The sequence below is a fragment of the Hemitrygon akajei genome, chromosome 12 (assembly GCF_048418815.1).
Source record: "Hemitrygon akajei chromosome 12, sHemAka1.3, whole genome shotgun sequence".
Taxonomy (NCBI): Eukaryota; Metazoa; Chordata; class Chondrichthyes; order Myliobatiformes; family Dasyatidae; genus Hemitrygon; species Hemitrygon akajei.
The window spans coordinates 44627247-44643444 of NC_133135.1; the positions used below are offsets into that span (position 1 = coordinate 44627247).

Here is a 16198-nt window from a genome sequence, read left to right on the forward strand (position 1 = left end):
AAAGGGGCCTCTGTGGAAAAATGGGAAGATAAATTATGTTAACCATTCACATTGGAAACTCTTCTGACCTGCTGAGTGTTTCTGGTATTTTCTTTTTTGTTTCAGATTTGCTGTATCTGCAGTTTTTATTAAATTCTCAGTTACTCTGATTAAACCTGCGCAATTCATCTCCACGTGCTTTCCACCCCCCACCCCACAAAAAAAAACACTATTGTCTTTCTCTTTTACCCAGCCACTAATTCAATATCCACATTCACGTGAGCTGGAGCGTTTGAAACAAGACTATTCAAACTTATTTATCCTGAGCTGAGATTCAAAAAGCACGTGCCCTCCATCACTGAGAGTGTGTTAAAACACTCTTTCAGCAGTGTTTTAGATCTGCTGCTGAAACACGTTCTTGCTTTAGTCACATTCACATTTGAGTGCATTCCAATCTCTTCAGGACATTGGAGCAACCAGCAATGTGCTGATGCAAACCAGGGGGTCATGCAGCATTGTTAAGAGGAAAAAAAGTTGACATTTAAAGGTCAAAACCCTGCTTCAGGGCTGGTTGGCCTCTTACCCACCCTCTCCCCTAGCCCCCTTCACCTATCTTCAACCCCTTCCCACTCCAGGCTCCATCCATTCACTTCACACTCGATTTCCCTGCTCTAATCCCACCCACCATCTGGTTTCAACTCCAAAAGCTTGCATTTTCATCTCCTTTACTTTTACAGATCCAGCTTTGGTAGTGTTTTGTGCTGCTTGTGTCTCCATCCAGCAACTGCCTCCTATCTTTATGCTCCTCTTCCCCCCCCCCACCCCCCCCCCACCAACCTTTCTCCACCTGTTTTTGCTCTGTACCTGTGCCTCCATCTGTCACCTGCTACAGGCTTCCAACTCCATCCCTTCACCTCCCCTACTGGGCACCACCTGCGTGCCATCTCACACCCATCCTCAGTCCACCTATCACTTTTTGGAACCCTCTCTGCTGGCCATCTTGCTTCTCCACTCTGTCCTGATGCAGTGTTTCAACCCAAAATGTCAACAATTCCTTTCCATCCACAGATTCTACATGGCCTGTTCAGTTCCTCCAGTAAAGTGTTTGTTGCTCCAGATTCCAGCATCTGTAGTATCTTGGGTCTCATTGGTCAGTACATGGGTCTTGTCAGAAAGTCTGAGCAAATAATTTCAGAGCCATAGAGCAATACTCCATAGATACAGGCCCTTAAGCTTAACAAGTCTATGCTGACCAGTGCCCACCCAGCTAATCCCAATGTCCTGCATTTGACCCATATTCCTCCAGCCCTGCCCTCCATATACTTATCCAGGTACTTAAATGATACTACTGTACCAACCTGCCTCAAGCACTTTCTCTGGCAGCTCATTAATTATCACACCATCCTCTGTATGAAAGAGATGTCCCTTTGTAAATTTCCCCCTCTCTAGGGAAAAGACTGATGTCATTCACCTTGCCAGCTACACCTGCCTCTCATAATTTTAAACATTTTTATTTCATCCTCTTATTTTTCAAAGAATAAAGTCCTATCCTGGCAGCCTCTTGCTTTCACTCAGGCCCTCTAATCCTGGCAACATCCTTTAAATCTTTACTACACTCACAGGGTGACCAAAATTGTACATAGTACTCCAAGTGTGGCATCACCAATGACTTGCACAAGTACAACATAATAAGACCATAAGACATAGGAGCAGAATGAGGCCATTTGGCCTATCGAGTGCTCAGCCATTTCATCATGGCTGATCCAATTTTCCTCTCAGCCCTAATCTCCTGCCTTCTCCCTGTATCCCATCATGCCTTGACCAATCAAGAATCTGTCAGCCTCTGTCTTAGATATACATAAAGACTTGGCCTCCACAGCTGCCTGTGGCAAAGAATTCCAAGATTCACCACTCTCTGGCTATAGAAAATCCTCCATCTCTTCAAAAAGAATGCCCCTTTATTCTGAGGCTGTGTCCTCTGGTCTTGGACACTCCCACCATAGGAAACATCCTCTCCACATCCACTCTGTCAAGGCCTTTCACCATTCAATAGGTTTCAATGAGGTCACCCCTCATTCTTCTGAATTCTAGTGAATATGGGCCCAGAACCATCAAACATTCTTCATAATGCATGCCATTCAATCCTGGAATCATTGAACCTCCTTTGAACTCTCTCCAGTGTCAGCACATCCTTTCTAAGATAAGGGGCCCAAACCTGCTCACAATACTCCAGTCTTTACCACCAGTAAAGACCAGTCTTTACCAGGTCTCACCAGTGCTTTATAAAATTTCAACATTGCATCCTTGCTTTTATATTCTAATCCTCTTGAAATAAATGCTAACATGGCATTTCCCTTCCTCACCACAACTTGACCTGCAAATTAACTCTTGGGGAATCATGCACAGGACTCTAATGCCCCTTTGCAAATCTGTTTTTATTTATATTTTCTCTCCATTTAGAAAATACTCAACCCTTTCATTTCTTCTACCAAGTGCATGACCATACACTTCCCAACATTCTATTCCATCTGACATTTCTTTGCCCGTTTTCCTAATCTGTGTAAGTCCTTGTGTAGCCTACTTCCTCAAAACTACTTGCCCTTCCACCTACCTTCATATTGTATGCAAACTTTGAAACAAAACCATCAATTCCATCATTCAAATCATTGACATATAACATAAAAAGACCCCTGTGGAAAACCACTAGTCATTAGCAGCCAGGTAGAAAAGGCTCCCTTTTGTTCCCACTCTTTGCCTCCGACCAGTCAGCCACTGCTTTATCCATGCTAGAATCTTTCCTGTAATACCATGGGCTTGTAGTTTGTTGAGAGCCTTGTGTGTCACCTTGTCAGTCACCTTGTCAAAGGTCTTCTGAAAATCCAAGTACATAGCATCTACCAATTCTCCTTTGTCAATCCTTCTTGTTATTTCTTCAAGGATTCCAACAGATTTGTCAGAAGAGATTTTCCCTTGAGGAAACCATGCTGACTATGGTCTATTTTATCATGTGCCTCCAAATACCCTGAGACATCATCCTTAATTGACTCCACAGGGGTCAGACTGTGGAGTCAATTAAGACCATAATACATAGGAGGAGAATTGTGCCATTTGGCCCATCGAGTCTGTTCTGCCAATCATGGCTGATCCATTTTCCCCCTTCCTCTATAGACCCCACTAATTGGCTTATAGTTTCCTATCTTCTGCCTCTCTCCCCTCTTTAAGAGTGGAGTGACATTTGCAATTTTCCCGTCTTTGGGAGCCATTCCAGAATCTAGCGAATCTTGAAAGATCATTACTATAATATCCTAACTCCTATGCTCAGTACCCTGACTGATGCAGGCCAGCATGCTAATTGTCTTTTGTACACCTGTCTGCCTATGATGCTGCTTTCAACAAGCAATGGACGTACCCATAGGTTCCGCTGTTCCATTACATTCCCTAGTGCCCTACCGTTCATGGTGTAAGTCCTCCACTGGTTTGACTTTCCAAGATACATCACTTTATACTTTGCTGTAAAGAACTCCATTTGCTACTCCTCAGCCAACTTCCCTAACTGATCAAGATTCCCTTGTACAGGTAGTCCCTGAGTTACGAACGTCCAACTTATGGACAACTCGTACTTAGGAACCGAGGAAGGAGAACGCCGTCCGCCATTTTAAGTCAGATCGCGATGCCGTCCACCATTTTAACTCGTTGCCATTGACACTGTGTTGAGTGTTTAACTTTGTATTTGGCTTAAATTTTTCTTAGTAAGATTCATCCCGACCCACTGCACCCCCACCCCCCACCGTTTCGGTCAGCTGGTGGCGCAGTGAGATCAGCATCAGGCTCGAGAACGGAGGTTTCCAAGTTCGATCCAGTGACAGACCGCTCCCGTGCCGGGTTGATGTCGATCCAGTGACTCCCGTACCATCTGTGCCGGGTTGATGTTGAGCTCGCAACTCCACCTCGTAAAAAAAACACTGCCACCTCCAGTTTAAATTCCTACGTGGAATGTTGTGGAGGATCAAATACCCAAACCCAGCACAGCCCCCACTTGTTCCATTTAACCTGTCTCAGTGTGGTGGTCCTTACGACCCAGCGGAGCTCGGGACCCGCCGCCTGCAGTGTTTCTGTTCCATTGATGGGAAGCGATCGCGATTGAAAATAAAGTGGAAATAATAGTGTTTGGAAAGAGGTGAAACACCATCGGTCATTGGAAAAGCGTTAGGCTATAGTCGGTCAACGATCAGAACAATTTTAAAGGATAATGGATAAAGTGAGAATAATGGACCATGTGAAAGGCCCTGCCCCGATGAAAGCTACAATTATTACTAAGCAATGCAGTGGTTTAATTATTGGAATACATACGTTTCTTAAATGTTTTATATGTATAGAAAGGTAAAATATATACTATATACTAAGATAAACGTTTTACTAACTGATGCTAAATACTACCGGATGTTCTTGTTCCGACTTATGTACAAATCCGACTTAAAGACAGACTCGGGAACAGAATTCGTACGTAACCCGGGGACTGCCTGTAATCTACAATAACCTTCACTACCAGCAATACCTCATAATTTTGTGCATCTGCAGCTTGCTGATCAAGTATTAGTATCCAAATCACATATAAAATTTATAAATCTCTTATTAGATTATGCAAAAGAGATATTTTGGGCAACATGGACAGTGAAATTCCACTTGGGCTTCCCCTGGCAAATTATAGAATACAAAATATAGAACACCTACACATAGTGCAGGCCTTTTGGCTCACAATGTTGTGCTGAAATTATAACCTACTCTAAGATTAATCTACCGATGGATTTGAGGAAATATGCTGTACGTTATCAAATGAAGTGGGCTTTAAAAACTGACAACAGTACCTGGGGCTGACCTGTAACATTTCTTAAATGTCCTAATATATTTATCTCTGCCACCATCCTTGGTGGTAGAGGTGTGTGTATAAAAAAAACTTGCCTCTGACATTTGCCTCCCCATACTTTCCTCCAATTGCCTTAAAAATTTTAGCTGACAGATTTATCATCTCAAAGATGATCTCATCTTTAAATGAATTTGGGTTGAATCAGGTTAGTATGCATCAGGTACCCAGGTCACCATTGAGCAGTTTTGGACAGCACAGTGACATACCTTGTAGAGTTGCTGCTTCATGGCTCCAGTGACCCATTTTCAATTCTGATCTTCAGTGCTGTTTGTGAGGAGGTTGCAAGTTTCCCTGTGACTGCTTGATGTTCCTTTGGGTGTTCTGTGTCCCCTCACATCCCAAAAGATATGTGCCCATTTAAAATTTCCCCTAGTGTATGGAATGTGGACAGGAGTGGAGAGTTAACTTGAATGTGGGAAGGATAAAATGGATTAGGGCAAGTCTGTCGCAGACTCTGTGGACCTGAGGCCCTGTTTCAATTCTGTATCTCTGAGTCTAATGAAGGTGGAATTCAAATTAAGGATACTATTTGCTTCCTCCAGTATGTGTATATGAACATACATGTTTGTTTGTAATGTTGGTCTTTAACAATAACATCTCGGGGTAGGTTAATGCCTATTTAGTAAGACAAGTCAGGGAGTCACATCTAGTGTTTAATGGTAATTTAAGCAACACCGAAATAGCATTTTTTTGAAAACTAAGTTTGTGCATCATAACTTGTATCCAAGTTTACATCTTTGTTTTGATGTTGGTAATTTTGCTACATGAATCCTTTCAAAAATACTAAATTTGCTTCTCTCTCTATTTATTGTGTCACATAGTTGGGAAAGAGTAGATTTAATAATAAGAAATTTACATTGGGGTTTAGATATGGTAAAAAGAAACTTTTCATTTGTGGAACGATCAAGATTACCAATAGATACAAGGGTAACATGACAAAGAACTTAAAATACAATTTGCAGGACTCTTGGTAAAGAATTGTGAAACAGCTTTCTGAATTACTCTACTAAGGTTGGGCATTATTTTATTAAACTCAACCTTTACTATGATAATTTTGTTGTGTAGAAATCCTCCTGGAGCTAAATATGCTTTATACCAGCAGGTGCGTGTTCTACCTTCTTCTGCAATTCGGGTCTATTGAAGTAAATGGAACTGGGTTTAGGAAGCTGAGCAGAACACTTGGAGCAGTTACTAGTTCAGATATTGTTTTGCCAATCTAATGTTCAGCTGCAAACTCATAAAGTATATTTCTTTTGTTTTCCTTTTCTTTTGCCTTTGTTTTGATTATTGCTTGATTTGAGCAATGCTGTATTTCAGTTAGGATGTATGTATTTCAGTTTGTTAATTTTTTTCATCTTTTTACTTCAACAGGTAACTGCATTGATTAAGCTTAAGCTGTGTGAAGATACACATCTAGGAGAAGAGGTGGACAGAAATTGGGATGAAGTTTTTACGCAACAATATCTGTTTGACAGGCTTACCCATGAGGTATTAATAAGTTAAATATATTACTAAGAAAGGATGTTACACTTGATGCAGCCTAGCTTACATGGAAAATTATTTGATTAAGTAATGATTTTTTAAAACATTATAATTGATATAAAGAGTATTTCAAGTTTTACTATTTAAAGATTTTAGAGCAATGAGAATTTTGAGAATATTCTTTTATCTTTGTACTGGATTAACCATACTTAATTTCAATCATTTAATTGTCATCTAATACAATTTGGAATTGTAGTCATACAGCACGATAACAGATATTTCAGTCCACCTAATCCACACCATCAAGTGCCTATTTACGTTAATTCTGAGCTAATTGTATTCTGTTCTCCCCAAATTCCAGTCAACTGCCTGCAGATTCTATTACTCACCTACCAACAAGGGGAATTTACAGTGTCAAATTAAGCTACTGAACAAATTTTTTTTTGATGATTTGTTGTTACATTTTAACATGGAAAATTGTCCCGTGTCTCTCTGTAAGCCACTTATGTAGCCTGTCCCTGGTAATGTAGTGGATCTGTCTATGAATGTTTTAAACCAGAGGTAGCTTGATATTTAAAAGCAAATTGATAGAAGGATACTGCAGAGAGGTGGGAATGCAAAAATAAGTTTTCAGCCAGGTCAGGCTTGATCTTATTAAATAATGGAACAGCAATAAAGGGCCATATTCTAACTTGCATGATACATAATTAATTTATATCTGTATAGTACTTTCACAAATCTACATAAGCTGGGAATGAGTGAGGAACCTTCCTCCCAATCATTTTGGCTACCATTCTGTAATGGACCTTGGGAAAGATTTTGGAAAGTGGACTTGGCCTTGCATGCAGCCATGTCTTCCTTAATACATTTCATTTGAAAGGAACAGCAGAATTGCTGGCAAAGATTGGAAGGAACAAAGTTTTCCTCATTTTTAAAAAAAATCCAAATTACGTTTGATTGATAACAGTTGTCAAAATTCTTATTATATTGAAAGTGTATAACTATTGTGTTAATACCATACTGATTTCTTTTGTTATCAGATTCAAGCTCTTAAGTCATTCAGCAAAGCGGATTTGGTGAACTGGTTTGGTGATCATCAGGGAGGGAAGAGTAAAAAACTTAGTATTCATGTAAGTAAGGCTTGTCTTTAAATAACCTCTTGTGTAGCTATTTTATATGTAAAAGGTCCACCATAAAAATAGTTCCGATGAAATGTAAAACAGTACTGTAAATGTGAAGACATAAGAGGTGCTGGAAACTAGAGCTTAAAAAATGCTAGAGGAACTCAGTGGGCAGCATCTGTGGAGGGGAAGTTTTGATCTAAAATGTCAATTCCTTCCTTCCCCACCCCCACCTCCTCCCAACAGATACTGCTCATCCTCCTGAGTTCCTCCAACAGTTTAGATATACTTTATTGATCCCAAAGGAAATTACAGTGTCACAGTAGCATCACAAATGCACTGATATACAAATATTGGAAGGGAAGTAGTAAGGAATAAAAAATAAGTTGCCTCAAACAGTATAACAGGAGGTGGTGGTCATTGCTTTCCTGGCTTATAGGTTGACTCATTATATAGAGTCTAATGGCCGAGGATAAGAATGACCTCGTATAACACTCTTTGGAGTGGCACATTTGTATTTAGTCTATTACTAAAAGTGCTCCTCTGTTCAGCCAAGGTGGCATGCAGAGGGTGAGAAACATTGTCCAGAATTGCCAAGATTTTCCAATAGCATCCTTTGTTCTACCACAGCCTCCAGTGTGACAAGTTTGACTCCTATAACAGAGTCAGCCTTTCTAATCAGTTTATTGAGCCTGGCATCATCCATGTTGATGCCATTGCCGCAGTACACCACCGCATAGAAGATTGTACTGGCGACAACAGACTGGTAGAACATGTGAACAAGAGGCCTGTATACTCCAAAGGACCTCAGTCTTCTTGGGAAGTAGAGGCGACTCTGGCCCTTCTTGTACATAGCCTCTGTGTTGGTGCTCCACTCAAATCTGTTATCCAGGTCACCCCCAGGTACTGTTGTCAGTTTTTAAAGCCCACTTCATCTGATAACATACAGCATATTTCCTCAAATCCATTAGATGTGTCATATAAAAATGCCCATTGAGTCTGCCCTGCCGTTCCACCATGGCTGATTTAGTCATAGATAAATACAGCGCAGAAACAGGCCCTTTGGCCCATCTGATCCATGTTGAAGCATTTAAACTGCCTACTCCAATCAATCTACTCTGGGTCCTTAGCCCTTCATACCCCTAACATCCATGTACCTATCAGTCAGATGCCTTACTGAAGTCCATGTAGACAACATCCACTGCCTTACCTTTATCGGCTTTCCTGGTAACTTCCTCGAAAAACTCTATAAGCTCAGTTGGACGTGTCCTACCACTCATCAAGCAGTGCTGACTATCATTCATCAGTCCATGTCCATCCAGATACTCATATCTGGTCCCTTGGTATACCTTCCAATAATGTTCCCACTATCGATGTCAGGCTTACCGGCCTGTAATTTCCCGATTCATTTTTAGAGCCTTTCTTAAACAGCTGAACAACATTAGCTATCCTCCAATCCTCTGGTACCTTACCTGTCACTAAGGATAATTTAAATATCTCAGCTGAGGCCCCTGCAATTTCTGCAGTTGCCTCCCACAGGGTCCAAGGGAACATCTTGTCAGACCCTGGGGACTTATCCACCCTAATCTGCTTCAGGCCAGCAAACATCTCCCTCCTCTGTAATCTGTCAAGGGTCCATGAAGTTCATGCTACCTTGGCTCACTTCTATATACTCTGTGTCTAACTCCAGAGTAAATGCAGATACATAGGTCTTTCCCCCATCTCTTTTGGCTCCACACATTGACTACTATTCTGATCTTCCAGAGGACCAGCTTTGTTCCTTGCAATCCTTTTCCTCTTAACATACAGAAGCAAGAAAAAGTTTGTGAACCCTTTGCAATTACCTGGTTTTCTGCATTAATTACTCATAAGATGTGGTCTCTTGTTGGAACTTCTAATACTGATTGAAGAGACTTTCCTGAACACATTTGACAAGCTCCATCCCATGTAGTGTTTTTACAGCATGGGAGTCCCAATCAATAAGTGGAAAGTTAAAATCACCTACTATAGCAATCTTGTTTCTTGAAACAGTCTGTGATCTCTTCAAATTTGTTCCCTTAATTCCCATAGACTGTTGGGTGGTCGGTAATATAGCCCATTAACATGGTCATGCCTTCCTTATTTCTCATTTCCACCCATAACACCTCAGTAGGTGAATTCTCTAGTTTGTCCTGAGTACTGCTGTGACACTTCCTCTGAACAGCAACACCACTTGCCCTCTGTCGCATCTTAAACAACAAAATCCCAGAATAGTAAGTTGCCAGTCTGGTCCCTCCTGCAACCCAGTCTCACTAATGGCTACAGTGTCATAGTTCCATGTGTTGATCCATGCCCTGAGCTCACCTGCCTTTCCCACAACACTTCTTGTATTTAAATATAGACAGTTCAGGACATTAGTTGCACCATGCTCAACCTTTTGTTTCCCGACTTTGTCTGAGGTCTTAACAACATGTGTCCACAACCTCTCCTTTATCTGTGCTGGCACTGTAGTTTAAAACCCCTGTGCAGCATTGGTAAACCTTCCTGCTAGGATATTAGTCCCCTTCCAGTTCAGGTGCAAACAGTCTCTTCTGTACAGGTCCTACCTTCCCTGGAAGACAGCCTAAAGATCCAAAAATTTTATGTCCTCCCTCCTGCACCAACTCTTCGGCCACATGTTAATCTCTATAATCTTCCTATTTCTGGCCTCACTAGCACATGGCAATCCTGAGATCACAACCCTGGAGGTCCTGCCCTTTACCTTAGCACCAACCTCCCTGAATTCATTTTCCAAAACCTCATCACTCTTCCTGTCTATGTCATTGCTACCTACATGGACCACGTCCTCTAGCTACTCAGCCTTCCACTTTAAAATGCTGAAGATCCTATCGGAGATTTTCCCGGCATCTAGGAGTCAACATATCATCAGAGAATCTTGTTTACATCCACAGGACCTCCCTTCTGTTCTCCTAACGAACGAATCTCCTCTCACCACTGCTTTCCTCTTCCCCACCTACTCCTTTTCCTTACTGAGTCAGACTCAGTGCCAGAGACCTGACTGTGACTTTCCAATGCTAAGTCATCCCCGCCAACCTCCGCAACAGTATCCAAAGTGGTATACCTTTTGTTAAGGGGCTGGCCAACTCTGCATTGGCTGTTTTAACTTTTCCCTTCCTGTGATCCAGTTTTTGGGTCCTGCACCTTGGGTGTAACCACCTCCCTATATGTCCTACCTATCATCCTGCGCGCCCCCCCCCCCCCCCCCACCAGCCTCCCAAATGATCCGGACTTCATCTAGTTCCAGTTCAAACTCCTTAACGTGGAGTGTTTACCTGCAAGAAGTGCATCTTAGTCATCAGGAACACTGGAGTCTCCCTGTCTTCCCATATCCTGCAAGAGGAACGTTCATCTATTTTGCGTGGCATCCCTCCTGCTCTAACTGAGCAAATACAAAGAAGGATAATCAACTGTGGGGGGGGGGGGGGGGGGGAGAGAATCTACCTACAGCTTTATGCTTTCTCTGACTGAAGTTTCTCCTCACTGAAACTTCAAAATCCCCACTCTTAACACTGTCTTCTCCAAAAATGGCCGCCCCACTCGTCCCTACCTTAATTTAATTTGTTCTTGCAAATCAATCTTGATCGCTGATTGGCTGCTGCTCAAAAACACCAAACTGCTGTGAGTCAATGCCTTAGGTACTCCATCATTGAGCCTCAGTAAGCTACATCTTCTCGTGTTTCGGATCTCTCATTGGCCACTGCTCAAAAACACCAAACTGCTGCAGTTCAATGCTTTATGTATTTGTTTGGCTAACCTGAGTGAGCTACGGTTTCTCACACTTCAGATCTCTGGTTGTATCGGTATCATCCTATCTATATTAATCCTATTTGTCTGCATGCCACCATGTCTTTCTTGTCCAAATGCCTTTTAAATATTGTCATTTGATCTGCCTCTAGCAGCCTTTTCCAGAAAACCAGCATCATTTGTCTGCAAAAACATACCTCAGAGCTCCTTTAAATTCCCTGCTTTCCTCTCTCCCCCCCCCACCCCCCAACGTTAAACCTGCACCCTTTAGTTCCAGACTCTAATGCCCAGGGAAAATTATTATCTATACCCTGCATCGTCTTGTAAGGTCACTCCTCACCTTCCTATATTCTAATGAGAATAAACTCAGCCAATACAATCTCTCCTTACAACTACCTTTCTGGATTGCTTCTAGTGCTAAGATTATTGAGTACTGTATTAGCATAGGTCAGGTAAATGCTTGGTTGAAGGGATGGTGTTTAGGTTCCTGGATCACCAGGATTGCTTCTGCAGAAGGGAGATTACACCTTAACTACAACGGGACCAACCTCATTGAGGGGAAGATCTGCCTGTGCTGTTGGTCTAGGTGTTCGGATGGAGAGGGAAAACAGCAAGTCCAGTAGGCAGAGGAAGGCTGAACAGGAATTCAAAGCTAAGTTGCGCCTATTTAAATACCAGATAACTAAAGTAGATGAACTCAAAGCTAATTTAAGCAAAGAAACACAATATAGATGCCATCACAGAGACGTGGTTGAAGGATGGACAGTACTGGCAAGTCAATATCCCAGGGTATAAAATATTCAGGTGAGACGAGGAAGTGAATGAGGAGGTGGCATTGCACTGTTAGTTAGTGCATGACTTCAGTACTGAGAGAGGATATCCTTGAAAGCTTCTCAAATGAGGCCAAATAGGTAGAAATTGGGAACAAAGTGTGTTGACATCTTATTAGGATGTATTACAGATCTCCCAACAAGACAATAAGAGAACAACAATATTTTGGCAATAAAACTGGGTTGTGGTACCAGGGAGTATTAATTTCCTGAAGAATAACGGCTTGTTTTAAAGACCGAGGAAGGATGAAATTTTTGAAATGTATCCTGGACAGCTTTTTGACACACAATTTTTATAAACTAATGAGGAAAGGAACATTGCTGGATCTTGGGCAATGAAGCTGATTGAAAGGAGTGTTGGTGGGGGTGTGTTATTAGAAGAGTGACTGTAGCTCCTTATATTTCAAAGTATTTGGAAAAAGATGGGGGTGGGCCAGAAATAAACATCTTAAAATGGCGGAATGCTGATTTCATGAGAACAAGAGCATCCACTTACGGCGACATTTGCACTGTGGGAAAGAACTCAAAGGAGAAATAACAAGAATTCAGTGCAAATGTAAAGGCCAGGAACAGGTTCAGGTGATTCTGGGCATTGAGTATTATTGAGATTGGTTAGAGATAAAGGAAGCATGAGGCAGGTATAGAGAACGAAAGATAAATGAGACCCATCAGAGTAGAAAATAAGGCAAAAAGATTTGGTGTTATTAAGTTGACTGAGTTTCCAGTTATAATGAGTCCTTCTTTTGCCGGTCTGAAGTTATGTGTTCAGGCTTTTCAGAGTGCAGCATTTCCATGTCCTTCATCTGTGAGGCATTGTCTCAAGTGCTGCATTGATCTGTAGCAGCCTGGGCTGGCTTCTTAAACTAATTCATAGGCCTTTACTCAACTTGAACTACTTTTACACCACATTTCTCCCATGAACCTTGATCTTCGAATTCCATCACTTTCCCACTTCCAAAACTCTTACCTAATCCCTGAGCGTTGCGAGTCAGAGAAAATGCTACAGCCCCTATCAAAATATAAGCAGTACTCATGCAGTGCACCCTGAAAATCAATTATGAATGTGGATCTTGTATTCTGGCACTGTATGATTTCACTTAGTTATGACTTGTGCCACAGTGTAGATATGATGTATATTACTCACCTTAGTGTAATAATGGGCATTTCAGAAAAGACCTAAAATCCTCAGGAAAAGTCCAAAAAAGATTAATATTCTACTGGTTGTGATCTGGAAGAAAGAGTTGCAGTACTATTGACATTGAAGCAATAATAGCTGGATTACTTTTAAATAGAACTGTAATAGATTGAGGGGCAAGTGGCCTATCATGTTGAAACATTGATTGTGATATACTCATGTTAATTCTTGTCGATTATCATTTCATAGGTAATTGGATATGGGCAACATGAACCAGATAAGACAACAGACTCCACATGCGAAGCTCAGCCTATGGGTGGAGAAAATAATCAACTAACTTTTGTATCTGTGTCTCCTCTGATGAAAGATGCAATTGCCATTAACAACATCTCTGCTTTCACTTCAAGTCTAAAGCTTTACAATTTTCATAAAATTTTGAAATGAGGTTAAATCAAACCATAAGAATGTGGTGTGTTGCTAAGAATGTGCAGTTAACATATAAAATGAAATCTGATTAGTGTTTCTGCTTTGAGCAAAGGCATTTCACCATGAACTGATATATTTCAAAAGTATGTTAATATAACTAAGAGTTTATTATGAGGTTTATGCCTTTACAGATCATCCAATAACATTGCACCAATTCACTGAGGGGCAGGTACAAGTAGATATTTAAATGATAATGCACTTTGGTTTGCCATTACTTCACTTTTTGGGGGGGAAAAGTAACAACAGTTTGGTAATAATTTTTTTAAGAGGTATTATGAATGCTTCCTGTTCATAGTAAGCCTCAAACCTGACACACCAACCAGTTCTGCATGCAAAGTAATCATTATGCAGCGTAATCATTATGCAGCCTTGGATAACTCTCCAATGAACTGGTGTTCTTAAAAACCAAACTGATACTTTTGCAAAGAAAACAATAACTAATCCTTAATTAAAGCTGTGAGGGAGTTGTTTTAAACCTGTATTGTTTGATTTTATTGCTTTCTAGTTTTGGTGGGGAGTAGGGACATTTTAAATTTCCTGTGAGAATTACAATTCTGTAATCAGAATAAATACAATGCATAAGTTGAAGCTAACTGGTGTTTTCTTTTTATTTAAATGACGTTGATATTTTAGAAATTACCATAAAGGTGGTTACAGTGGGAATCAATTTACAGGGGATGGAGGTAATTTCCTAGTCGTGTTCTTTTTCAATCCTAGATTTTGGTTTCTAACTATATATTAGAGTACCTTAGAACTTTAAAGTAGAAAGGCTTGTTTCTGACATTTTATTTTGTCTTAACATTTGAAAGTTCTGTAAGAGTTGTGCTTTATTGTGGTTTTATTTTAATAGCTCAAAATGAAAGTGAAAATAAGCTAGAATTTTTGAGTTAAATATAAAGAGAAATTTTGCATACTATTTTAAAAGTAGCAAACAGTATTGATTCTGGTTTCTAAAAAAAAAATCATATGAATTTCTACACCTCAATAACCTTAAAAGACATAGTATGTATTAAAAAGTGCATCCAAGCAAATTTATTATACTTGAGCATAATAACTACTGGAAGAATTCAGTGGGTCAAGAAGCATCTGTGGAAGCAGAAGGAATGTTGATGTTTTAGACTGAGATGGGGAGGAAGGATGGCCAGCATATACAGTAGCTAAGTAGATCCAGGTTTGGGGGAATGGAGAATGATGGGCAGATAGAGGATAAGGATGGAAAAGATGAAAAGGAAAGGGAACCTGGGTTGACTGTTGGCAGTAGAAAGGAACACAAGGACTGTTGTTATGTGAAAGTAGAAAATTCAACATTCATGCCATGGGTTTGCAAGTTACTTAAGTGGGATATAGATGCTGTTCTACTGTTAGTCTCATGTCTCCAGTTGACTACTATTGAGAATGATAGTTTTGACTGAGCTCAAGGTGGAAAGGTATATAATTTGTTCTTGGATGATTTTTTTCCCTCCCTTTAAGTTGTATATAAGAATTTGACATTAGAAAGTTTCAGCAAATAAATCTGCATTCTATTTAACAAATCTGGGGAAAACTAGTAGCGCACAGGTGACATTGAATGTTTTATAAACTTAACTTGCTGCCCTTACAGACGTGTTCAACAATTGGTCACTTTTAGTTAGGACAGCAAGTCTCAATCAAATACACGTACAATTAGCTATTCGTAAATAATTTGATTGTTTTTAACTGGCAATACTTAGTTAAACTTGCATGTGAAAGAGATTTGAATGAGCATCAAATTATTAAACTTGGTCTCCACACAAGTTAGTGTATTTAGAGGAAGTATAAGGAAAAACTGTACCATTTGCTGGCTTCTGTTTCTTACCAATTTTAAATAGGTGATCACTTAGAATAATTACAAATTATTGATTCTGAAATTACTGTACCAGTTGCTGCAGTCTACAGAAATAACTCCAGAGTGATGGTAAAAAGGCAGTTCAAAAATTTTGAGACCAGGCATGCATTAGGATGGTGTTGGCAATGGTATTCATGGCTTAAAAAATGGTGATGGTTAGCTTCAGGAGCCGCTATTGAAATGTTAAAATATAAAGCTGCTGCTAATAGTTGAAGGTGACTATGAGCAGATAACCTTTCCTGAAGCTTACGCAGGGCACTCATTTTTTGAGTTACAATGCTCCTTCCATATTTCCACTGTATAAAAATTGTGAACTGCTGTAAGCCCATCTTTGCATGATTGTATTAATTCTGGTAATCTCGTTTCAGCTTGTGCAAGGTGTATTTTGTCAATAGTGAAAAGGCAGAACTATTAATAAGAGGAACTAGGGATCCAAATGTATAATGAACATGTATATGCAAGGAGAAATGAAAAAAATTGTGAACTTTTTTGGTGTACAGCAAAAGAGAAATTACTTTTATCCTGTAAAATTAAAGTTGTGATTAAACTAACAAAAATATTGTAATCATTTTCCTTGCCCTGTAATGGTTCTAT

The 16198-nt window shown here is 40.3% G+C and overlaps 1 protein-coding gene across 1 annotated transcript in view; it reads left to right on the forward strand.

The window, feature by feature from the left end:
- The window catches only part of nrd1a (nardilysin a (N-arginine dibasic convertase)), a 71773-nt gene extending 55612 nt beyond the window's left edge, over nt 1–16161 (forward strand). Inside the window, exons 29-31 of the mRNA XM_073063019.1 lie at nt 6275–6391; nt 7426–7515; nt 13504–16161. Of these exons, the coding sequence (XP_072919120.1) occupies nt 6275–6391; nt 7426–7515; nt 13504–13698 (402 nt within the window). The 3' untranslated portion in view covers nt 13699–16161. The remainder of the gene's footprint in view (nt 1–6274; nt 6392–7425; nt 7516–13503) is intronic.
- The last annotated feature ends 37 nt before the right edge of the window (nt 16162–16198 follow it).